This window comes from Melanotaenia boesemani, chromosome 14 (assembly GCF_017639745.1).
Source record: "Melanotaenia boesemani isolate fMelBoe1 chromosome 14, fMelBoe1.pri, whole genome shotgun sequence".
NCBI lineage: Eukaryota > Metazoa > Chordata > Actinopteri > Atheriniformes > Melanotaeniidae > Melanotaenia > Melanotaenia boesemani.
The window spans coordinates 19263758-19285330 of record NC_055695.1 but is presented as its reverse complement, the minus strand read 5'-3'; the positions used below and the strand labels follow the sequence as shown (position 1 = coordinate 19285330).

The 21573-nt window shown below is 36.5% G+C and overlaps 2 protein-coding genes across 5 annotated transcripts; both read left to right on the top strand.

Moving 5' to 3' along the window:
• Positions 1-188: 188 nt before the first annotated feature.
• atcaya (ATCAY kinesin light chain interacting caytaxin a) lies at positions 189-11382 on the top strand. 3 transcript variants are annotated; one of them, XM_042005193.1, is made up of 13 exons: positions 189-920; positions 2465-2564; positions 4444-4502; positions 4601-4849; positions 5279-5452; positions 5568-5670; positions 5775-5906; positions 6297-6383; positions 7118-7216; positions 7751-7786; positions 7977-8045; positions 8184-8241; positions 11045-11382. In XM_042005193.1, exons 2-12 carry the CDS (start codon positions 2488-2490, stop codon positions 8215-8217), a joined length of 1119 nt encoding a protein of 372 aa, XP_041861127.1. In that variant the 5' UTR covers positions 189-920; positions 2465-2487; the 3' UTR covers positions 8218-8241; positions 11045-11382. The 3 variants fall into 3 exon arrangements, with proteins under 3 accessions (XP_041861127.1, XP_041861130.1, XP_041861128.1); XM_042005196.1 differs by lacking the exons at positions 189-920; positions 2465-2564 and adding an exon at positions 3310-3460; XM_042005194.1 differs by lacking the exons at positions 189-920; positions 2465-2564 and adding an exon at positions 3310-3554.
• A 3838-nt stretch (positions 11383-15220) lies between these two features.
• LOC121653477 (muscle-specific beta 1 integrin binding protein) lies at positions 15221-19070 on the top strand. 2 transcript variants are annotated; one of them, XM_042006997.1, is made up of 8 exons: positions 15221-15407; positions 16242-16332; positions 16860-16908; positions 17178-17349; positions 17986-18057; positions 18253-18359; positions 18512-18597; positions 18786-19070. In XM_042006997.1, the coding sequence occupies exons 1-7, from the start codon at positions 15382-15384 to the stop codon at positions 18595-18597; spliced, it is 603 nt and encodes a 200-aa protein (XP_041862931.1). In that variant the 5' UTR covers positions 15221-15381; the 3' UTR covers positions 18786-19070. The 2 variants fall into 2 exon arrangements, with proteins under 2 accessions (XP_041862931.1, XP_041862932.1); XM_042006998.1 differs by lacking the exons at positions 15221-15407; positions 16860-16908.
• Positions 19071-21573: the final 2503 nt, after the last annotated feature.

Sequence of the window (21573 nt, the reverse complement as noted above, 5' to 3'; positions counted from 1 at the left end):
ATTTATTTTATCTGTAAGGAAATTTTACATTTCTCATTTCTACAAATGTGCAGAGTTGTCTTTGCAGGAAGCAGCAAACAACGCAGGAGTACTTCAGAGGTGATCTGATTGGCTGAGTACAAGTGAAGTAAGGGACTGCATAATTAATGTTGAGTGGAGGGTTGTGGCGTGTTACGCATGCGAGAGGCTGGGGCAAGGAGACAGCGGAGGGGAGAGGCAAAGGATGGAGAGATGCTGTTGCCAGGGAACAGCAGCCACATAGACGACCTCTGAAAATAACAGCAGGATTATATAGTAGAGTAAAGGGACACAGGCCAGTGTTCATTTTTCCCCCCAAGTTACTGCATGGAAAATAAGCTGCTTCTGTGAAAGGACCCTGAATACAGATTTTTTTTTTTCTTCTTTTTTTTCTTTTTTTATATTGCAGTAAGGGGAAAGAATACTACCAAGGTATATGGATCCACATGAAAAAAAAAAAAGACAGAAAGATCCTGATGTCAGAGCAGATGCATTCTTTTTAAAGGAATTTTGTGTTGCGGTGGGGTGGATGTAAGGGCTGAGGGCCGAGCTGTCGGCTCACTCTTCGCGGCCAACCTTTCTCCAACAAAGGTGGCCAGCAACTGAGGAGGGGAGGAGAGAGTCTAGAACAGAGGTTCCTCCTGTCTTCGGACACCTGCTGCTGGATAGCTGCTGACACTGAAGGCACTGTATGAACATGTCTGCAAGAGTGTGTGTGTGTGTGCATGTGTATTAATGAGAGATAGAAAGACATAGGAGGAATTCCAGACTGACCTATGCTTCTCTGTTGATGTGGGAGATTGGGAGTTTCTGCCCTCAAATCTTTGCATCTGGGACTTATTGGATAAGGCATTCAGACACAGACCAGAAGAGAGGTTCTGGGGGAATCTCAGACTTTTCATGTGAGTATAGCAGGACTTAATGTCCTCATATTTTCCTTGCTGTATAGGTCAGACACCTGGCCCGGGCTGCATGAATATGAGATTATCCATTAGCATGTGAAATCCTTCGAATGGATGTTCTGTTTGGGGTGACCTAGAAAGGCTGTGGAGCCATTTTACTGTGAGAGTGATACAGTGAACATTTGGAGGTAACTGTTTTTTTTTTTTTTTTTTTTTTTTTTTTTTAGAAATGTCCCTTTTTTATTATAATATTTTTAAGCAGAAAAAGGTAAGAATAAGATGCCATATGTATATATGCAATAACTTTAGTGAAATTGATTATGTTATTGTGTTAAGGCAAAGGATAGTTTGTCCTTACAGCCTCTTGTGGAGATTGCGGAGGTCCTAAATGGTTATTACACACATGACTATAAAAAGAAGTATGTACATTTAATCAGCTTCCCAATTTCCAGTCTTTCTAACTGTAATGGATTTGGCTACATGGTGCATAATAAAGCATATTGTTGTGTTTTATTCCTGGTGAATCATATGAGATCTGTGAAAATACATTAGACCACCACTCAGTCATGAGGGTTGCAGCTAAAACCACCAAAACCATTCTGCTCCTTGTAAATATACCTCAGGAACCCATGCTGCATTATGCTTGATTATCATTAATGTAATGCACTGTTGACAGGAATGCCATTAACTATACTGGGTGGGTAATGCTAATGCTAGTTTCCCATCACAGTGCTTAATGGCTAGGCAGTACTTTCTTTAGGTTCTGAATATAACCTCAAACACAGACCTAGGAATATTCTGCTAAATAGGATCTGCTCAGAAATTGTGGTTTTATTTATGACTTGAGTACTACTAAAAGAATGGGTCTTATTAAATATCTGGTGTAATATTCAGAGAAACCAAAATAGACTTGTACAGCTGTTGAATCCTACAGTGCAGGGGAGAGGAGGACCCATTAAAGCCACCACTCATCCAGTTTGTACTCACTTTGTAACCCAAAGCATTAATCAGAATGTGATTTCTTTTCGATCCTTTTGAGCACAGATGAACAATTTTTGTTTGAAGTGAAGTTTTTCTGTACTGACATAAAGCTTTAGTGTGAATGGAGATCAAAAAGTTGCAGTGTGGTAGGATCAAGGAGCAGCGAGGGAGGATTAAGCCAGAGTGCCGTGCTCCACACCGGCCTCTTGAATTCCACCCTGGTGGAAATTCGTTCATAACATTTGACTTTGAGGGGAACTGAGCCCAGAAAATAGGCTCTGTGCTAGTAAGTCACATGCATCTCACATGTGTTCCTGTGGGCTTGGGGGAGGAAACCACGTGACATCTGGTGGTTTCAGCCCCTAATTTGCAATGAAAGACTACAAATCATTAAGTTTAAATCCTGCTAAAGTGCTGACTTTTCCTTTTGCTGTTTAAAACAACCACATGTCCCTGTAGCACAACCATGCAGCTGTGTGCATAGTATACTAATAGTATGATACGCCATTCTCTTGTGTCTGTTAATGTTATTCATTCATATCCATTTTTGGTTACTCCTCAAGGCCCCTGCTTTCTTCTCTGAGAGATGGGCACCACAGAAGCAACTTTACGAATGGATAACATGGAAGTGAAAGATGAGTGGCAGGATGAAGACTTCCCAAGGTTTGATCCTTTTACTTTTAACTTAGTAATTAAAATCTAATAAACTTCCCTATTGATGTGACATAAAGACAACTGTATAATGCTGGCATTTGCAAACTATAAAAGAAATGCATTTTTTATGAAGCTCATTTGACAGGCACACATCATATGGTGCAGTGCTGTGTATATGTTGAATAATATGCAGCATTTCATTGTTTAGTGTAGAACAGGATATTGTATGGATTAATTATTGTCTGGGTCTGTCTAATAGAAATATATGATAACTTTGTATTCACTTGTTTAGTGTGTATGACTATTACTCCATAATCATGATCCTATAGAAATCAAGTAATAGCAAAATTGGCAAAAAGAGAAGTGAATGCAATAAGTTTTTCTTTTTTTCAAACCTAATTTTGATCAACAATCATAAAGGTTTTCTAATTACTTGACTGATATGAAATTATTTCAACATTATTGTTTCAGTATAACCTTTTAGGCTTTGATACAGCTGATATGATTTGCACCAAAACAAATCATCCAAGGAGGCACAGAGGTATTGCTTAATAGTAGAAAAAAAAACTATAAAAAACTAATGTGTGGAGGTTGAGATGGAGAGCTAAATGAGCATTGAAGAAGTAGCAGGGTACTGTGATGACAATCACCACTGGGCTCCTCCTTCCTCTTCCTCCCCACCTCCTCAAATCGGGAGGCAGGAAGCCAGGGAGCAGGTGCAGCTCTGTCTGTAAATGGTCTAAGGCTACGTCATGTGATGCATCAGCAGTCACCGATCAACAACACCAGGAAAATGGTGGCAGTTCTTAGTTAAAGACAGACAAAAACGAGGGGACACTCAGCAGCACATGGAGGACTGAGAAATGCTTTGCTCTGATCTGTCTGCTGTCAGCTAAGGGGACAGGGTATGTGTAAGCAAACCAAAAATAGTGGTGTGTTAGCTCAAAAAGCTCATTTGCATCGGGTCTGATAAACGCAGCCTCGTGCTCTCTCCTGCAGGTAAGCATCACTGGCTATTTGATTTTGTAGCTGAGAGATGATGCAGTAACAAAATGGAAAAAAAAGAGATGAGCTTGCTTTTTTTGAAAGAGAAATCTCCCCCAGTGAGTCCAAATTTTAATTGATATGGCTTTTGTTTTGATAAAGGAAACATTGCATCAGTAATCACTGCAGACATTGTCAGGGAGTAGAGTCAGACCTGTGACTGTTTCTCTGGGCTGAAGCCAGTATCATGGGCTCAGGATGAGCACACAATGTCCTCCCGAAGGAAAGATGAGGCAACTGGCTTTTGCAGGATCCCAGTCTGCTGAACAATACTGCGTTGAAGCTCGCTACACATCGCTTGCCTTTTTAACCATCTAGAGTGCTCTTTTCAATTCCTCAGTGCCACTGCCTGAATATTGTTGCTGACAGCACAAAACTACAAATACATGACAAGCACATTTGGCCTCTCTTGTACATTTCAACACATAGATAGGAAAATATTGCACAAATAAGCTCAGTGTAAGCAGATTAAGGCTCCATGTTTGCTCCTCAGTCTGTGCAGGTGTAAATAAAACTGAAATGCACCAGTCTATTTGTATGCAGAAACACTTTTCCCTCTGTTTCCCATTTCTCTTATTTTCTCCTCTATTTCTCCTCCTCTCCTTCTCTGCTCTGACTCACACCCTGCCTTTCAGCCCGGTAATCTTCACCACTCCCCAGAGAGAAGTTTATAACCATCTCTATCCTCATCTGCTCACTCTTCTTTTGTACTGCTTAGCTATATCATTGACAACACCCACTGGCTCATTAAACAGCATCCTAATCACAATGTTACATTTAATTTTGAACTCATAGTTTGAATCTAGAGCTAGTGGTTGCTTACCTAGACACATTTCTCCTCTAGACCTCTACCTGAGTACGGAGACATGGATCCCTCTTGTGGTCTAACAGATGATAGAGTCTGTAAGTACCAAACTTGCCACCAAAAGGTCATTAAAGGACATAATACTGTTGCTAAGTGGCATGAACTACAACCGCTGCTCTTTATGGTCTTGCTGTAGCTCCTCCTAACTCCCTGCATGTGAGCCCACTTGGAGGAGGCAGCGGTGTGTCTTCCTCTCACCGCAAACGGCGTACCCTGGTTGCCCCGGAGATGAACCTGTCCCTGGATCAAAGCGAAGGTTCTCTACTGTCAGATGACTTCTTGGATACACCAGATGACTTGGACATTAATGTGGATGACATTGACACTCCAGATGAAACAGACTCACTGGAGTTCATAACCAATGGAAACGACCTGGAGTGGGAAGGTTGGTGGTCAAGACTGCCCAGTCTGAACCTTTTAAAACTAACAAAGAGGTTTACAATTTAGCCAATTAGAAGCTGTTATAACCTGTCAGATAGCATCACACCTTTGTCTTATTGTGATTGCTGATTTTGACAAAAGACCTGAAAACCAAAATGTTATCTAATTGAATAAATCAGAAAGGTGGAAAAACTTTCATTTAAACCTTTAGTGCTCAGCTCTTGAGTTTTATAATTTGTATTATAATATGAACCATAAATCCACAATTGAGAACAGAAACATAAAATTAATCATCTGAGTTATTTTCTGTCAAATTCGAATCCTAATTCTCAACCTAAAATGCCTTATTAAAAAATAAAGATCGGTAAACATAATGTTACTTTATTAATCCATATTTGTGCAGAATTAATAAACAAACTTGTCTTTTTTCCAGATGATACCCCAGTGGCCTCAGCCAAAGCAGGGCCAGCTGATGGCTCGGGAGAAGCCGGTGAAAATGGGAACGGAAACAACGGGCGCCTGTGGAGAACAGTGATCATCGGAGAGCAGGAACATCGTATTGATATGCAGATAATCAGACCTTACCTTCGGGTCATCACACACGGAGGTCAGTCTTAATCTGATTAAGTTTATCTGACATCCATAAAGTACTGTCCAAGTTAAAACTGTCTTAGAAAAACCTGTAGCATTGTTTATTAATATCTGACGATCTCTTTCTTCAGGTTATTATGGAGAAGGCCTGAATGCCATCATTGTATTCTCTGCTTGCTACCTGCCTGACAGCAGCAGTCCAGATTACCACTATATCATGGAAAATCTCTTCCTGTACGTCCATCAGTTAGACCTAAGGTTTTCCAGTGCATACTTTGATGTTTTATGCTTTCTTGCAGCTGTTTATCATAAGAAATCATCACTCTTTTGTTCTCCAGATATGTGGTGAGCAGCCTGGAGATGCTTGTGGCTGAAGATTATCTGATCATTTACATGAACGGAGCCACTCCTAGGAATAAGATGCCTGGGATCGGCTGGCTTAAGAAATGCTACCAAATGATTGACAGGAGGTAAAGAAAATAGAAATCCCCTTTATGCTAAACATTGTTTCATATGCTGTGTTAAAAAAACAACAAAACAACAACAACAAACTTTTTATTTAAAAAATATTATAAAGTAGTAGTACTAAAATGAACTCTTATTAAGCATACCATGCTGCTGAGTACTGTTCTCCATCAGCCCTTAGACATGCATGACACTGCATGATGCTGACAGATACGACAGGGACATATCTGTCATTCTATTAATAGACTGAAGTTGACTCATAGCTTTACTTACAGGACAAGATCTGGAAAGCAGTGTGTAATGTTTGATGTCCTGTGTATGCTCTGACTGATATGTTCACTTTAAGCAGAGGCCATAGTCAAAAACTGAGTGGGGTTTTTTTGTGCTTGTGTTAGACTGAGGAAGAACCTGAAGTCTCTGATCATCACTCATCCCACTTGGTTCATACGCACGGTCCTGGCTATATCCCGGCCTTTTATCAGGTAACACCAATAATCCAACCACTGAAAGGATATTTTGGAGTATTAAGGTTCTTTATGCCATGGTCCGGGTGAATACTCGATTCTGATTGGCTGGAGGGTGTCCATTAAAAAGTGAAATTGGACACCTATAAATGTAATCCCCCACAATTGGTCCATGAACTAAATTTTGGTTCTATAACTGAACCAGGTCTTTATCATGCTTGAATTCAGGTCATCACACGTGGTCTATTGCCAGATGAGATATGGCTAAATGTTTTAAATCTCAGACCAAAGTGGCTGAAATCCAATTACCCAAACCCCAGCTAAATCTGGCTATTAAAAATTACTATTAATGGGCAAAATCTGGCAAACCAAAAGTAAGCAATTGCCAGAATGACAGGGGGGAGCCTTGAACATCCTGTTTTGGCTGGCTTCTGATGAGCCAACAACTATTGACTTGCTTATTTTATGCTTATTACGATTAATAAATCATAAGAACAACTGGAGCAAACACACACACACACACACACACACACACACACACACACACACACACACACACACACACACACACACACACACACACACACACACACACACACAAACAAACAAACAACTTAGCAATACCAAGGTGAAACAGCAGTATTAAACTGGATGTATCCTCTATTTTATTTTTCTTTTTTTTAAATCAATGCATATTGACAAAGTAAAACATCCACAATATCATTTCTTGTTTTTCTCATTTCTCATTGCAGTGTGAAGTTCATGAATAAGATCCAGTATGTTCATAGTCTGGATGAACTGGCAGAGATTGTCCCCATGGAGCACGTCCAGGTTCCTGAGTGTGTAGTGCAGTAAGTACCAGTGACCACTAGATGGAAGAAATGAGTTGCAGGAGAGCATCTCCACCTGCAGGCAGCAGTTAATCCTACTCTAAAATGATTGCCTCCGCCAAGGCGGTGGTCATGTATTCGATGCTTGGTTTGGTCTGTCTGACTGTCTGTTTGCAACATAACTCAAAAATTTAGGGATAGATTTTGATTATATTTTCAAGAAATCTCATAAAGGGAATAAAGAACACGTGATTGGATTTTGGGGGTAATCCGGTTCACTGCCTGGATCCAGGAATTCTTTAAAGGATGTGTTGATAAGGATAATTTTTGCCATTAGAGCTTCTATCTTCTAAAAATAATGCACACAATCATTGGCAAAAAATTAAAAACACAGTGGCTTGGTGGAGGTCTTTGCTCTCTGAGTGCTTGTTATTCACATAAATTAATCTGAGAACTTAAGTATTCTCATTTGAAAAAAAGTAAAATAAAATTACTCTGCTAGTTCTCGTAAAATACGGAGATAGCAGTATTTATGTAACACTTCTCATTTTCCAGATTTGATGAAGAGAAGATTAAAGCCAGGAGGGAAAGGTAAAACACAGTTTTTGTCTACTTTTGATAACATTACTTACTAGTCCTTAAACTGAACAGTACTTAAATTGAACTGTAGCTTAACGCATTTCATCTGAATTATCTGGCTATGTGAGGGCCTTTGGACTCTTTTCTAAATGAAGAGCAGCTTAAGTGCTAAAAAAAAAGAAAAAAAATTGTAAATGTGCAGGATGGAGCAGGAGCAGCGACAGCAGGAGCAGCAGTCAGTCCCACAGGAGCCAATCAAAAAGTCTGAGAGGTACTAAGCCCTATCAGATCTTATGATGTTTTATACACTAGATGTTTAATCAGCTCTGGCTTGCATGACATTAAAGGAGAATTGCCTCTCCTTGGACCCTATAAAAGCTTTATTGTATCTTTGTTCTCTCATGTACAGGCCAAAATCAATGATTGTAAATCAAGGATTATGAGACGAACAGTAACTGATGGTAAAGGTAATACAAACCTCTGCATTTCCCTTTGTAATGGTTTTATCACATAACCCACAATATCTCCATTCAGACATCAAACTCCAGATGACTGATTACACATCTTGATGTCATTAATGTATATATTTCATAGGAAAAGTTTAGAATTAAATATCTTAGCACCTTTCCTCACTATTGTACCTCAGAAATGCAGAAAAAATTTTTTAAACAGGCACATAAATAGAGAGTTAATTAAAAATATTATAGTTGGTTCTATTATAGGCAAATTAGTAATAAACTTACCAAATGTGCATAAAAACATCTGTGTGACAGTAAACTGCTTTGAGTGTCATTTTACATACAGGGTCAGACATTACATGACTTTTTAATTTTCTTTAATTGTACCTTTCGTCTATTCTGAGTGCTTCCCCTAACTGATTGCATAGCATCCAATCCATGTGGAATGGCCTCTTCATCGGACTTATTATAAAAACCAGGCAATGTTACCTTAATGCCTTAACAAACCTTCAGTTTTCCATCTTTAAGTAAGGATTAAGTAGCCTCTTTCTGGGACAGTACACTTATCTAATTGTAAATATTCTATTTTTCTAATTTTATATTAATTTTTTATATGTTATATGCATTTTTAGAATTGCTATGTTTAGTTGCTATATTATAGAATTGTTTAAATATTCAATAAGTAATATGGTACATAATATAAGGAGTAATCTGCTGTGGGGAATTTGTAAATGAGAAATGTCGCAAAGTTCTCTGTAGAAACAAGATAAGGTTAAAAGATGTGTACAATGAGTGCGAACCGTGTGTACCATTTACACGTCACAGATGTTATCTATTTTCTGTGCTCATTACGGAGGGTCAAAAATGCCATAATCAACAAACAACCAAATAAACATGTTTAGAACTATGTTATTGAATATAGAAAAGAAAATCTCATTTTTATATTTTCTATATATAATTCAATATATTTTTATGTATTTTATTTGTGTTAATGTATACATTTTTGTTTAAATTTATTGATTCCTTTATTCATTCATTTATATTTTTATTTAAGCATTTATTTGTGTATATCTACATTTGTTTATTTATTTACTCATTTATACATACATTTTTTCCACATGTATTGGTTTATTTTGTTTATTTATTTGTCTATTTATTTGCTGTACAATAATAAGGTTGGCATTTCTAAATTAGGACTGGTCACCTGTGATAGTCTGGTTCTCTCAAGAGATGAAGCATGCATAAATAAATTTTCAAAACACAGATTAATTATTTTATTATTCCATGCATACATCCATCTGTCTATACCCACTTATTCCAGTGCAGGGGCTACATCCATCAAAGGGCCAAGATTAGTTTCTATATTTAATTATATATTTCTTAATAAATGTATTGATTTATTTATGATTGCTATATTGATGATCCTCTATGATTCAGAATAGCAAATGTATTCCTGAACAATTTGAGATCAGAACAAACATTTAAAATCAAGTTCCCTAGATTTGAAAAATCGACACACAGTCTTTAAGTATTGATCTTCACTTTTACTTTGCATCTTCTTATGGTACATCCTGCTCATAAAGGTTGTTTTGGGCTAATATATATATATATATATATATATATATATATATAGTATAAACTCTGTCTGATTCACAGAATTATTACAAAAACATTGAATTAGTACAAATGTAATGCCATGTTCATCAAGAATCCTATAGAGCATTAATGAAGCATTTTCAGCTGGTTGAAACCAGCAAGCTGAGAAAAACACAAATTAGAAAGTTGTAACTGTTTTGCTTTTAGTGTTGTCACAAAGAGGACTATTAGAGCTGAAAATTTTACATTAAACTGATTAAAATTACAATTTAAAAAGAGTTTACAACAGTGACTCCTGAATAACTGGGATAAAAAAGACAAACAGCTATTTTCACCTCCTACCTGCCAGTGTGTTAACAGTTGAATAAAATGAATACAAAATTTACTCTTAATATCCTCTCAAGCACAACACAGCGTTGCCCACAGCCCAATGATCTGCATCAATAAAAATACCTTTTGAGATGGCTGAAAGTTTCACATACCGCCAACTCAGCCTGGACAATGAGCTAAGCTTTTATCACCACACAAATGACATCCACTAATGCTTTGAACAAAGACTCACCACCACCCTTTGCAAAACTGTACCCCCACCCTTTCTCTTCCATTGTTCCCAGTCCCCCCAACATGTTAACTGCTTTCAGTACTAAACAAACCCATCATGTGTATAGCCTTGAAAAATAAATGCCCTCTCTTTCCCCCAGCCTCTCAGAACCTAACAGAACAGCCATAACACGCAGCACACGTAGCACTGCACGAAACCCCGTCAACATATTATTCACTCCACAGGCTAGAGACACAAACCCCCTGTTTGAAAAGGACACGGTATGGCAGGACTTTTGTCCCCTCTTACACAGCATCCCTAAACAAAACCCCCGACTAATGTGACTATGACTGTCGGTTCATTTTAAAACCATGACTTTAACTTCATAACAAGAGATCCATCTCATAGTAGGACTAAACTTGGTGAGTCTGAGTTTGAGTGTAAAAAAAGGTTTTCTTTTTGTATTTTTTTTTAAATAAAACTAAATATACTGTACAAATAAAGCACAATGAAAGTTGATTTCACCCCCAGAAATAGCTATGGAAAGACTTTAGTATATACACATCATCAAAATCTGAGTTTAAACTTGATCATAATACCACAGCAGCAAATTTTCTGTAATTCTGTGTTATGCAGCTCATATTCCAAATAAAATGATTCTTTCTGTCCATGCAGGGTCTTACAGATGCATGTCCAGTGACTTTCTCCCTTGGTTTTTTCAACAACAGTTTTGTCATTATTTTCCTGTCAAAATGAAGAATGCTCCGTCCTGTTATACTCCTTCCCTCTCTCTCTCTCGCCTAAAAGGGTTTACATGCCAACAAGAAAAGGGAAAGGAAGTTTTACTGCTGATGTCATTCATCTTTGGTGGAGCAGCCCCTTTTTGTTCAATTATCATACTAAAGGCATTTGAGTGATTAAAAATGAAGCTCTCAAAGCCTAAATTGATGAGTGTTTTTATGGGTTCCTGCAAAGATGACAGTTTGCAGATGCAACGTGTTCACCTGAAAGACTTGGCATAACTAGAACAAACTGCTCACACTTGTGTACATGCTGACGTGTGTTAGTGAATATAACATGTCAAAGATAACAAGGTTTTTCAAAATGACAGATGCCTTCATCATTGTTTCTTTTTACCTCATAACTGCTGTATCATAAGGCCTTTTTAAGCTCTCTCTTATGTGTCCTGTCATTGTTTTAGACGTCCAAATGTACTAAATGTACTAACATCTGTGAGGTTCTCTTCGTGCCCTTCCACCTGTAGTGTATTATATGTTTTGATGTGCCTCAATAATGTTGATCACCTTTAGCAGATTCTGACAGAAAGAGCCATATGAGAAAAATCTAAGAGTATGACATGCATATGCTATTTAATATAAAAGACATTTAGTGATGCTATGTACACTGCCTGGCCAAAACAAATCACCACCTGGATTTAATTAAGCAAATGGTTAGGAGCCTCCTATTGGATAATTACTGCATGGGTGATTATCTTTCAGCTGGCAACAAGTTATTTAACCCCAACTGATGCAATGAGTAGCTTCTCATTTCTTAAACAACCATGTCGAAATACACATCCCATGCTCATGGAAAAGATGTTAGTTTGTTTAAGAAAGATCAAATTATTGTCATGTATCAAGCAAAGAAAACATGTAAGGAGATGCAGAACTACTAAAACTGGGTTTATTATTAAAACTGGAAGGCTAGTGGGGAATCGTCGTCTTCTAGGAAGAAATGTGGTCAGAAAAACATCTTGAATGATGATGATCGGTGATCACTGAAACGTACGGTGAAATCAGATGGTTGAAAAAAGAAAAATCAACCAATTAATCAAATTTTATTTCTGTAACACCTTACAACAGCACTCAAGCTGCTGACCAAGGTCATAAAACAAATAGATACCAATACTTGTTAAAATGAAGGGAATATAAATATAATAGAAAGTGGTAAAAGCACAAAACCTATGAAAACTAATAGATAACACGGAAAGTACTAAAAGTACAAAACACATTAAAAAAAAATACTAGAAAAAAACAGTAGAATTCAGGTTCATGAATTCAATTCATGTTTAATAGTGGAAATAAGAGCATTTCCACACGTATAGTGCAAAGACAACTCAATGAATTGGGACTACACACCTGTGTAGCCACAATCTATAATCTACATCTACATAAAATAATAGCATTTTCAAAAACAAATGTAGACGCAATAAATTTTTCATTAGATGTACATTTATGTCATACTTATATATTTTTTCATATGGGAACATTTCTCATCAGCACACTGCTACTGTGTATATGCAGCAGAAAGGTGTCTCTTCAAGGAAGATAACACATTTGATTTAAAACAAAAATGTTAACTGTAATTTTGCTCATGTGTGTAAGGTGCCATTTTCACCTTTTTATGTGGTTGGTCTGGATTGACAGCTGGGATGTAAACAGAATTTAAACGTGTCAAAGGCATCTTGATGCATTATGATCATTTAATTTGATTTCCTATACGTCTTCCACATGTTTAGCCTATTGTAGCAAAAAGGGCAAAACACTTAGACGAAAGTTACTGTATTAGCTGTACGCTCTTGATATTGATTTGCACTACTGGATTTAGTTTTAACAGAACATTTGTATGGTTTCATAACATAATTAGATTGTTTTTTTAGATAAGGCACTTTTTAGCATTATTGTAAGCATGACTCACGCATTTGTCTAGCTTCTGATTATGGAAAAACGTATGTATCTATGCTACAGAAATAAGGCAATTGAAAAGTTTATGTCAAAACTGCCATCTCAAATCTAACTTTAATCTGTTGAATTTTTTGGTACAGGAATGTTTGATATTATTCTTTTGTTTTTCACACCATTTAAACTGTCACATCAAATATTCATCACCCTTAAAGGAGAAGTCCGAACACAGCAGCCGCAGTTAGTCAGTCTGTGGGGGAAGGTTCCTTTGGCTGTGGTTTGTTTACTGAACTGAGTGCCTGTTGATTAACCAAAAGGAAATCTAGACCTGTGAAGGAATGTAGCCTTTTGATTTTTAGTTATAATGGTTTTTATTCCACCAACCAATGTCATCAGCAATGTTTGCATAGAAATAGCCAACGTGACCTTTCCAAAATGAAAATGTTCAATTTTACTGAAAAAGCACAACATATATATATTAGACATGATGTGGCTATCATTTGTCTGCTATGAAATGTTTGCTCAGATTAAAATGATTATAATAATTCATTTTCTATACTGCTTAGTCCAATTCAAGGTAATGATTATATTGATTATTATCATTATTCATGGACTACAACTGGGTGTAAATATGAATGAATAAAGTGCTCATCCTAAAATCTGGTATGTTTGTTCTTTCTGTGTTTATAAAGAGAAGATCATCCCTCTTATATACATGCACTTATACTGTAAACTACTGTCTTTTGTGTAAACTTTTACTGGACTTTTTAACAGAACAACGCGCAGAAAAGGAAGTGGCACACCATTTCTTATCATCTAAACAGATAAGCATGATATGGTGTGCAATCAAATACCTGGAAAGATGAATAAGTGCTTTCAATGTTGCACACCTAATCTTCAGAAAGATCTTCAGAAAGTCTAATCAATCAGTTATATGTGTAAATATCTCTTCTGCAATTTCATTGAAATTTTGCATTAAAATATCACAGTAAGAGTCATATTTTATTTCAGAACAGGGCAGAGATAAGAAAGGGAGTAATGATCATTTAGGCAGCTATCCTGAACTATACAGACTATGGGCAGCATATGCATATGCGTTTTACTTTCCTTTTTAATATCCATTAGTGTGGTATAAATTTAGTCAAAACTGGAGGTGTTATTTTTCAGCATGGCAGTGGATGGCTTGCTAGTCTGTAGCTGGTTGTCAGAGAGCCCCAATGACATTGACATCTAACGTTTCTTTTTTAAACTAGGGGAGCCTTATAGGTTACAACTCACCCATGACATCCTCCTTCCCTAAACATTCATCCTGTTAAACTCTGACCTGTGCATGCATACATAATCTTAAAGAATGCATGTTATAAAGGGGGGTTGTGAACAAGCAGCAGCATTTAGTAAACTATAAGTTGTATATCACTCTGGTTCACATCTAAACCTATAATATCTGTCCCAATTATACTTTTTTTTCTATTAGAATTTAAGCTCTACCTTACTGTCACACATTCCTGACACACAAAAAAAGCTTCTCTAGGATATAAATTGTGTGACAAGATAATAGAGGTACTTATAGTGCTTAAAACAGCTTTGAAAAAACTCATTTAAACCAGTTAACTTAAACTATATGCTAATATTTATTCAGCTTTGTTATAGTACATAATATGACGTAATTTGTATGACAAATTATTTTATTTTCACGTTTGACACTATAATTGTCATTGCCTATAACAGTTATGGTTAGAAAAATATATGAATTACTTTGGTTAGAAAAATATCTGCTCTTATCCAACAAATTGCCGTTTACAGCTATGTAACTAACCTTGACACCATTAGTTTCCCGTGAAACAGCATCAGAGAAGACAGCTGTTATTCTAATGTATCTATTTGACACCATCAATGGTACTTTTCCGCTACTCATTTCTCATGATGTGGATTAACTGCTGAATGGAAGAGTTGTAATCCAAGATGGACCGCGGCAGGTGCAGGGAAGTATCTGAACGTGTGGAATTTTAGGGCTGTGATTGGCTGGTCATGGTCTATGTGCGCCATCTGATTGGCCGCTGCAGGTAGGCACGTACGGGGGGCGAGTACGTGGGACCACGAGACCGTCCCATGCCTGCGTGTGCCATGACGCAATACTACCCCAGTTGCATATAAACAGGACTTCCTCCTGGATACAATCAGTGAAGAAGAAGTAGAAGAGTCCAGCTCTAAGTGTGCGACTTGACTTGGCATTTTTTAAATAATTTTTTGGTGGACTTTTGTCCTAGACATTTGTGCTAGCGACTCTTCTTTAACTGACGTTGAGGAAAACTGTTGAGAGAAGAGGAGAAGATGAAATACATTATAGGAATTGGCGGGTAAGTATGTTTTTTTGTTGTTGTTTTTAAATCAAACTGAGAATATTTTCTTAATTTTTAAAATTACACCTTCCTGTTTTAGATAACGCGTCGTTTATTTTAATGACACTTTATAACGTGTCCTCTCAACTGACAGGTAGTTGAACAGAGTAACGTTACTCATAACAATTTTGTGCTGTTTTAAGTTAATGGTGAGAACATGATTAGTCAGGTCAGTGGTTTGAATTACGTTATTTGTCTTTTAATGGAGACTAGCTTGTAGTAGATCGTTATCCCGATGTCCACGTTGTATCAGCTGCCCGCCAGAAACCAGTTTAAAGGCACGTCCGGTTTGTGTGGTTTGTTGTTATAAATCGAGCGGGACTTTTGAAAATTCACCGCGAGACTCAGTTCAAAAGTGGAGGGAGATTTATCTTTAGTCCATTTATAATCTCAAAACAATCATCAGTATTATCATCAACACCACATATAAGTATTTTAATACGGAAATCACGCAATTTTACATTTAATTTAGGCTTCTATTTCATATAAACAGCTGTGTGTGAGTGTGTTTATTGGAAGTACAAATTGTACTAGACAAGTGTGTCCTTGTGAAATGAGTTGAGCTTTTAATCACACTCGCGTGTATATTTCCTTTTACGTATTGTAATTTTAAATTAATTTGATTGCTTTTTGTGTTGTAGATAAAGGAAAAACTAAATATGACATGTAAACACTAGACATTACTTTAATTATAGTCTAAAACTTTAATGCAATGTAACTGGCAACAGATTTTTAATGATAATTATTTCTCTTTGTTTTTTGTTTTTTAATCACTTTCTTTTTGTTTTTCAGAGTGACTAATGGTGGTAAAACCACTCTGACAAATAAATTGATCAAGACTTTGCCCAACTGCTGTGTTGTGCATCAAGATGACTTTTTCAAGGTGAGTTTTAATAAGCAGATAGCTGAGAAGTTGTTTTTTATTTGCCTACCTTTTTATTAGATTAGCACTGCATGTGAGCAAAGTAGGGGTTGCTCCCATGAGGTGCCTCCCATCCCCCCACACTTTGTTTCCCACAGTAGATCTGGAAATTTCCATAATTCCTATTCAAAAAGAACTAGTGTGTTGTGATAGTAATCTAACAGACTTTAACCTGCTTTATTCTAATATGTGTTTTAACTTGGTGTTAAGTATTTATTCCTCACTTTTAATCCATAAGAACCCTGCTTTCTATTCATATCTGACATCTGCATACTTACACTTCCTTAAATGTGTGCATGTTTTTTGCTTTTTTTGTTTGCTGTTTGTTGGTTTTTTTTTATGTTTTTTTTTTTTTTTTTTTTTTTTTTGCTATGTGCCATTTTCCCCCTGTGCCCTCACTCATTTGGCCTTACAACTTGGGCATGAGATCTGCAAGTGTTCAGAGCTGTAAGGTTACAGCAATGTTTTATTGGTGACTGTTATTTCAGAAACCCGATCAGATAGAAGTCGGGGAGGACGGCTTTAGACAGTGGGATGGTAAGACTTCACTGAAGACTGCCAATGATTCATCTCATTGTTTAACCTTACATTCACATACCTGCCCATTTTCAAATATAATAAAACCCGTACTCCACAATCACATACATCATAGTCAGAACATGTACAACAAGTTTAGTTTGCAGTGACCTCAAATAACTTTCACACAACAAACACATTCCCTGTTTAGTACAGTCTTTGCTTGTGTCTGTTCTAATGTTATGTCTTGTCTTTCCATTATTTTCCTGTCTGTCAATCTTGCCCCACAGTCATCACAGCTTTGGACATGGAGGCCATGACCAATACAGTGAAAGGCTGGATGGAGAACCCAGTGAAGTTTGCCCGCTCCCATGGTGTCACCCTGTCTACTGCAGATGCAGCCAACCCTGACGAACAGGTCCACATACTGATTGTGGAGGGCTTCCTGCTCTACAACCACCCGTAAGTTGATTTTCTAACTTGCATGACTGGCTTTTTTCTTCTTCTTCTTCTTCCTGTTTGTGTGTGAAATGAGACAGAATTGTTGATCAGGTTTTGTTGTGAGTGCACTGAACCGAACAGCCAACTTGTACGAACATGTAATAGTGAAATATCAACCTGTGTTAATTATAGGAAAAGTAAGCATTTTGTATATTTTTTACAGCTAATTGTTTGGAAGATTGTAGATTTTGTTTTGAAAGTGAATCAAAAGTGTGAGAATTGTATCACCACAGATTTTGAGTGAGGGGGGAGTGACTTGTCCGTCTTGGCACAAATTGTATGAATTTCATGATAATAATAAACATCAGAAGGATCCAGTTTTTTCTGTCATATCACATGCTAATTCTGCATGCCTGCTATTGGCTCGTGTCTGCTTGTGCAGAATCTGCTGTTCTAGATAAGGGCTTCAGCAGAAAGAGGCTCTCTGAGTGGTCCTTTAAGGTGAAGGCAGGGTGGTCTGTACTATATGTTCTAGTGATGAATGTGAAGCACGCTGCGGCGATGTAGATAAGGGGAGCATGTACTGTTGTATAACTATAATCTTTTACTTGGAAGGTGTTACATGACTGTTCATTAACTTCTCTGTCTCCCCTTTAGGCCCCTGCTGGATGTTTTCAACAAGTGCTACTACATCACAGTACCCTATGAGGAGTGCAAAAGAAGAAGAAGGTGAGCAACCACAACTTTTCTGAATTGTTCTTAAAGTTTCATGTCTGGGATTTATTTATGTTTTTAAAAATCACTTGCCCTATTTTCCTTTTTCCTTCATAATATCAATATGACAGTTTATTAAACCCTGCTTTTAATTTATCTTATTTTATTTATATATGTTTTTTTCTTGTTTTGTTTTTTGTTTTTTTGTAGTACAAGACAGTACACTGTCCCTGACCCTCCTGGCCTGTTTGATGGCCATGTGTGGCCCATGTACCTGAAGCACAGGACAGAGATGGAGGACAGTGGCTTAAATTTTGGTATGTTACAGTTGGTTTGTGCTTGAACCACAGTCTTTTTAATCTATACCTTTTACTTCTTTAAGTAGCCTTTTACAATCTGATCTGTTCTTGGTGTGAAATTAAGGTGAGATTTAAAGATGAGTAACTGGTAAATTGTGTTTGTGTTGCAGAGTACCTCGATGGTTTGAAAACAAAAGAGGAGATCTACAACGTGGTGTATGAGGACATTCAGAACAACCTGCTCAATCGTTTATAGGTGAGAACGCTGAGGAAGTGCATTTCTGTTTTGTGGTAGACTTTTTTGGAGTGGTGAGGGAAGAATCTCCACGTATGAGGCTACAGTATATTCACTGTTTGTGAGAAGCATCTTTCAGAATATTTACATTATAAAGCTGTAAAGTACAAAACCTTGTCTTAACATGTATTTGTTTCTGTCTCTTGCAGCAGGAAGAGTCCTCTCCACATCTGTACAGACTTTGTAAATAGCCTCAATGACTCTTTTTTTTTTTATGGAGTATTTGTAATTTTATCTTTTTTGTAAATGCAAAGAAGCAATGTTAAGTTATCATTGTTTTATTTTCTGACAAATGTCTTTTTGTTTTTCCATTTTAAGAAGTGATTGTAGGACTGAACAAGTGCTAAACTATTGACTTGTGTTGGACCATGTGTGCCAGTTACATTCTCGTGCAAATAAATGCATCAGCTCCTGTTAAGATACAGAGCATCTAACATCTAAGTGTGGTTGTTTTTACTATGTCAAAGAAGTACCATGTGCAGATAAACATTTAAAATAAAAAAATCCAAACCCACTGGTCTCCACATTAAAGGGATTTAGTGGCTTTAGTTCTGTTTTTTTTTTTCTTCTTTTTACTCAGTTTTGGGAAATATCAACACTCACCAGATCTCATCCCAACTGAAAACTCATGTGAGACTCTGGAGGGACATGTAAGGTAATATCTTACCAGCATTATTTAACTTACCAGCACTGTGCTGCATGTATTGTACAGAGCTGAAAACATCATACCATGAACTTTCCTGACACTGATGGGTGTGGAACTCAGCTGTATGCTAGCTGCCTTTTACCTTTTGAGAGAATATTGCTCATTAATATCTAGGTTTAAGTTATTTTACAGTTTTATCTTAAATTGTTAGGGGCAAAATAAAAATTAGTATTCTCTTAGTTTAGCTGCTTAATGGGAGAGCTCTGCCTTTCATTTGGAAGAAATTACAATTTCCTCATCAGATGGTTTTCTCTTACTGCATGTAATAATAAATCAACATGTTATACAGGAACAACATTATAACTGGTTTACAAAATCATATATTGATACAAAATATTGCATCATCAGCCATTGCCCTGAAGAACAATAACTTAAATGAACGATATTTGACTATTAATGATTTGTAATAAAATAATGAATAAAAAAACAGCTGCAATAAAAATTTCCCTTTATGGATTAACAAAGCATTTAAATTCATCACATACATTTTGTCCTGACATTGTTATATTTTGGCCATAAACATGATTTATAGAAAATATATGAAACATAATTTCAAGTGCTTTTATACCTTAGTTTGCAAGCACATTAAGTATTTTTTTTTTTATTTTTATTATTTGTTTACGGTTCTGTTTATGTCTGTATGTAACTCAGACTTTAAACGTTCAGTACTGATGAGTGTCAGGGGTTGTTTGTTAGAGGTATTTAGTTTTAACCCTGACCCAATAAGATAAATTGCAGTGAATGGACAGTAAAAAGCCAATGAATAAACGCTTTATTTTGTTTAGACACAAATAAATCGATAAAACCAGTAAAGTAACGAAAACAATAAAATCAAAAATCGGAACCACAAATTGCTCAAAACATGCTCATAAAGGAGCAGAAAAAGCTCACGCTTATTTTCTCCTTCTAATTTCCACTATTAATAAACAACCGTCAATATTAATTATTGTTTAGATTTGCTTCATATATGAAGTAAGTAAACCAACCTAAATCCATACATATTTACAAATACTTTTGTACATATATACATATACTATACATACACAGATAAGAAGTAGTAAGTAAAGTACCAATCAAAGACCCTCATCTTCCTCATATCTTGGAAAAAAACACATTTGTGAACCATTTTAAAAATGTGCTCATGCTTTAGATCCTGACTCAGTTTGTTCCTCAAACTGAGACACAAAAGCTTTTCAAAGTCAAATAGACTCAAAGATGTTTTAGGTTTAGAGCCCATCTCAATATATAACCCCCTTCTCTTAAAAACAAGAGAGATTCAGGAGGTTTTCTGGGAGTAACTTGTTTATTGCTTTATACGTAATTTGTGTTGTGTGAAAATCAACCAGATCAGTAATTTTTTAGATTTTAGGTTTAAAAAAGTGAGCTGGTATGATCTCTGTAACCTAACCTTTTTACATAATTAAGGTAAAGTCATAAATAACTAAATTATTAATGTCATGAGACTGAACTGTTTGTGTACAACAGGTTCCAGTAACACATAATTTAGTATTATTATACAAACAATCAAAAATGTGATGCCTTTGCGATGTTGACACCAGGTCTCAAGAGGTTACGTGATTAAACTAAAGGTAAAATAACTAAAAAGCCCTTATTCCATAATATTTTGTGTAACATTTATCATTTCTGTTAGAGGGATTAATGAAGTTTGTTTTCCTTTCATTTAATTTACACATTTATCATATATTCTAAAACATTATAATGATACTGGTAAATATTTGGAGCCTAAAAGTTTGAAAAACCACCCTTGGTAAGAAAGTGGGCCATTAGACCTGCAACATGATCTAGCTGGTGTCTAATTTAATTTTCTGGGTGTATAACTAGTCTGTGGGACTATGTGTCTATTTTTGAGACAGGGCATACTCTCAGTGTACTACTGTATGTCTTTCTTCTTGGGCATTTCCAACACTGTATCCCTGAAATAGCTATCCCAGGTTGCCTGAAGTAGACGTCTGAGTGGGTCACAGAGTAACCACAAGATTTAGGCTATTAGTGCTAGATTAGCAGCATATAAGACCCAAAGCACGTGCTGATCTCACTTATATATCCAGTCATATAAATATATCCAAATAATTTCCCATTTCCTTTGAGGAGTCACAGAGTAGTTGGCCTGAGCTACAGCGTGTAACACCACAGCTAAGTATAGAACAGGTCAGGTAAGTGGGTGTATTTTAAGCATCCTCTTTTCAAAAGTGGGTAGAAGTTCAATAGTA